The sequence below is a fragment of the Rutidosis leptorrhynchoides genome, chromosome 4 (genome assembly GCF_046630445.1).
Source record: "Rutidosis leptorrhynchoides isolate AG116_Rl617_1_P2 chromosome 4, CSIRO_AGI_Rlap_v1, whole genome shotgun sequence".
NCBI classification, from domain to species: Eukaryota; Viridiplantae; Streptophyta; class Magnoliopsida; order Asterales; family Asteraceae; genus Rutidosis; species Rutidosis leptorrhynchoides.
This window is the reverse complement of record NC_092336.1, coordinates 541,351,581-541,354,411: the sequence shown is the minus strand read 5'-3', so window position 1 is coordinate 541,354,411 and position 2,831 is coordinate 541,351,581. Positions and strand designations below refer to the sequence as shown.

The window sequence follows — 2,831 nt, the reverse complement described above, 5'->3', positions numbered from 1 at the left end:
GATTATACTCCTAGATCCAATTGCATGAAAGAACTTCAAAGGTTTTGAGCTAGTTTCACCAAAATCGCCACTTCTCTCACACCAACACATATCTCTCTCTATTTCTTTCTTTTTAGTTCCAGAATGAAGAAAATGGGCTGTTGCCCACGTATTTATTAAAAGGGACATTTAACCCAATTTACACTTTTAACCCATCCCACATAGAACTTTGCACTTAGGGTCCTTTTCTTGTAACTAAAGTCCTTTTTAACGTAGTTAAGTTAACTAATCATAAATTAATAATACAATATACCTTTTAAAAAATGGGATGTTACAACTCTTCCCCACTTATACAGTATCACGTCCCCGTGATCCATACTACTTATCATATGATTGTTACGTACACTCTAATTCTCCTACAATGAAGCCTTTAGACTTGCACAAGAACGTTGATATATGAGTACTCCTCCGATGGACAATACTCAACTCGACTACATTATGATCAATCCTACATGCCCGCAACGCGCCTTCAACACGTAAATCGTTCTTTTCCTCTGGTAAAACTAAGTCAAAGCTATAACTTAACTTCCGCATTGGGGAACGTGTGGTCTTCCCCACTTGAAAAATTCTTATAGCCTCTTTATTGATTTTGACATCTTCTTATAATTAATATCAAATTCACCCACAGTCATGGGGATTAAGTCAATATTTGACATTTTAGAGTTAACATGAATATTACGATTCTTCTATACACCTACGAACAACATAGCCTTACCACTCACTATCTCAACTTCTAACTGAGAGTCGGTATTTGACAACGATCTATTTAGACACAAATCAAATTTGATAGCAACAAACGAAGAGTTTGCACCAGAATCAAATAACACTCTTGCGGGTATAATATTAATGAGAAAGGTACCTCGACACATCATCAGATGATTTCCAAGTTTCATCTGTGATAATATGAAACTACCTTCCTCTCGGAGTACCCTCCGACTTTTCTATCCTTCGTATCACTTCTTTTCTATGTTCCTCCTTTCTTTCAGACTTTGACAATAACGGACACTCAACCTTTTTATGGCCTACATGGTTGCAATGGAAACATATTATTGACCTTGGTATTGCAACCCCACAATTTTTAGCTATATGACTTGGCTTTCCACAGTTAAAACACACACAAAGTGGAATTTCTCCTCCTCCACTCTTCATATCTTCACCACACTTTATCTTTTTACTCGGTGAAACATTTTGCTCAAACCTTCTTTTAGAAGTATAACTTTCCTTGTTCTGCATGATAATTCCTTCCTTTGTAAGTTCGTCATCTATATATCTTGCCGCATCAAACAACGCGGTGAAAGAATGAAACTGAGATATAATAATTCTCTTCCTAATCTCATCTCGCAACAAACTGTGAAACAACCTACACTTGCTCATCTCATTACTAACATATTCAGGACTGAATTGAAATCGGTCTATGAAATGGGCTCGAAATGTGATCAAATCCATAGACTTTTGGCGGGTGTTTTGTAACTTGGTTTTCAACCGTTCTACTTCAGCTTTCGATCTGAAGTTCTTGAAGAACTCAACTTTGAATTCTTCCCAAGTTATTTTGTCAGGATAATAACTTCCCTTAATAGCCAACAAGTCAATCCACAATCTCTTCGCAACCCCTCTAAACATACTCGTCCCAAATGTGGTCTTAAACTTGCCGGGACATCGGGTTGTTCTAAAACATGCTTCCATATCGGTAACCTAACGACTACTCACAATTGGGTCCAGGTATCCCTCGTAAGTAGGTGGGTTACCTAACTTAAAGACCTTCAAGCTATAAGGCTTTAAAGGGACAAGTTCACGGTTAACCCGTCCTTCTTCATTAACCTTCCGGTTTCTTTCATCATCTTGAACTTGTGGCAACCGCCGGTCAAGTTCTTTCACAGTTACCTTAATCATTGAGGTTATGGTAGTAATAACCGCCTCCTCCATTATTTCCCCGATTTTTTTAACTATAAATGGAGAGAACCCGTCAAGAGCCTTTCCTAAAATAGTTTTCAAATCTTCATCCACTTTATTAGAGTGGTCCCCTTCTTTCCGGGTTGAATCATCAAAATTTTCTATATTCGACATACTGAAATAATTAACATCTATTAAACATACGATCACAAAATTCTCTCACATAATCAATCCTCCTACTCATGTTGTGTTTCACCCGTTCGGTACTTAAACCCGTTGTGATTAAATGACAAGATACGTGATTGTAATAATGGTGATCATGCGGTATTACAAACATGTTCCTTTCCAACCTCGCACAACACATTAAGTACTTTACATGGATTAACATAGCATACACAAAATCTTTAACACAACATATACATAATTATATACACATTAGCACAAAAACATGTCAGTCGTTATACATATAGCATATAAGTACTAGGTACTTATGAACTCAAACAATTAGCACATTCAGTCCCATAAAATCTCATACAACAATTTCTTACAGTTTAAGTCTACGAACCCTATTCTACAATAAGCACCTAGATCCCTTAAACCACGCTCTGATATCACTTGAAACGACCACAACCCAACTCTCAAAAAATGACGTTTTTTTTTATTTACTAACCTGTGCGCAAAGCGCACCACCAAGTACTAATTTTCTGTTTTCGACCAAGTTAACATCTGTCCCGTTTCAAATTCCAACAAAAAACATAACTTGCTTCTAAAATATCAATTACATTCAAACTAACCTTTGACAAGTTTAAGCATTGCATACAACCACTAAACTTTAGATAACCAAATATAAACAACAAGTGGTAATCTTGACCCATTATGAAAAAATGACGATATTGACACTA

At 36.5% G+C, this 2,831-nt stretch overlaps 1 protein-coding gene across 1 annotated transcript; it reads right to left on the bottom strand.

The window, feature by feature from the left end:
• Window positions 1-725: 725 nt before the first annotated feature.
• On the bottom strand, window positions 726-1,722 carry LOC139842628 (uncharacterized). Its single transcript, XM_071832747.1, has 2 exons — window positions 953-1,722; window positions 726-801 (listed from the first exon to the last, which is right to left on the bottom strand). The coding sequence occupies exons 1-2, from the start codon at window positions 1,720-1,722 to the stop codon at window positions 726-728; spliced, it is 846 nt and encodes a 281-aa protein (XP_071688848.1).
• Between the last annotated feature and the right edge of the window lie 1,109 nt (window positions 1,723-2,831).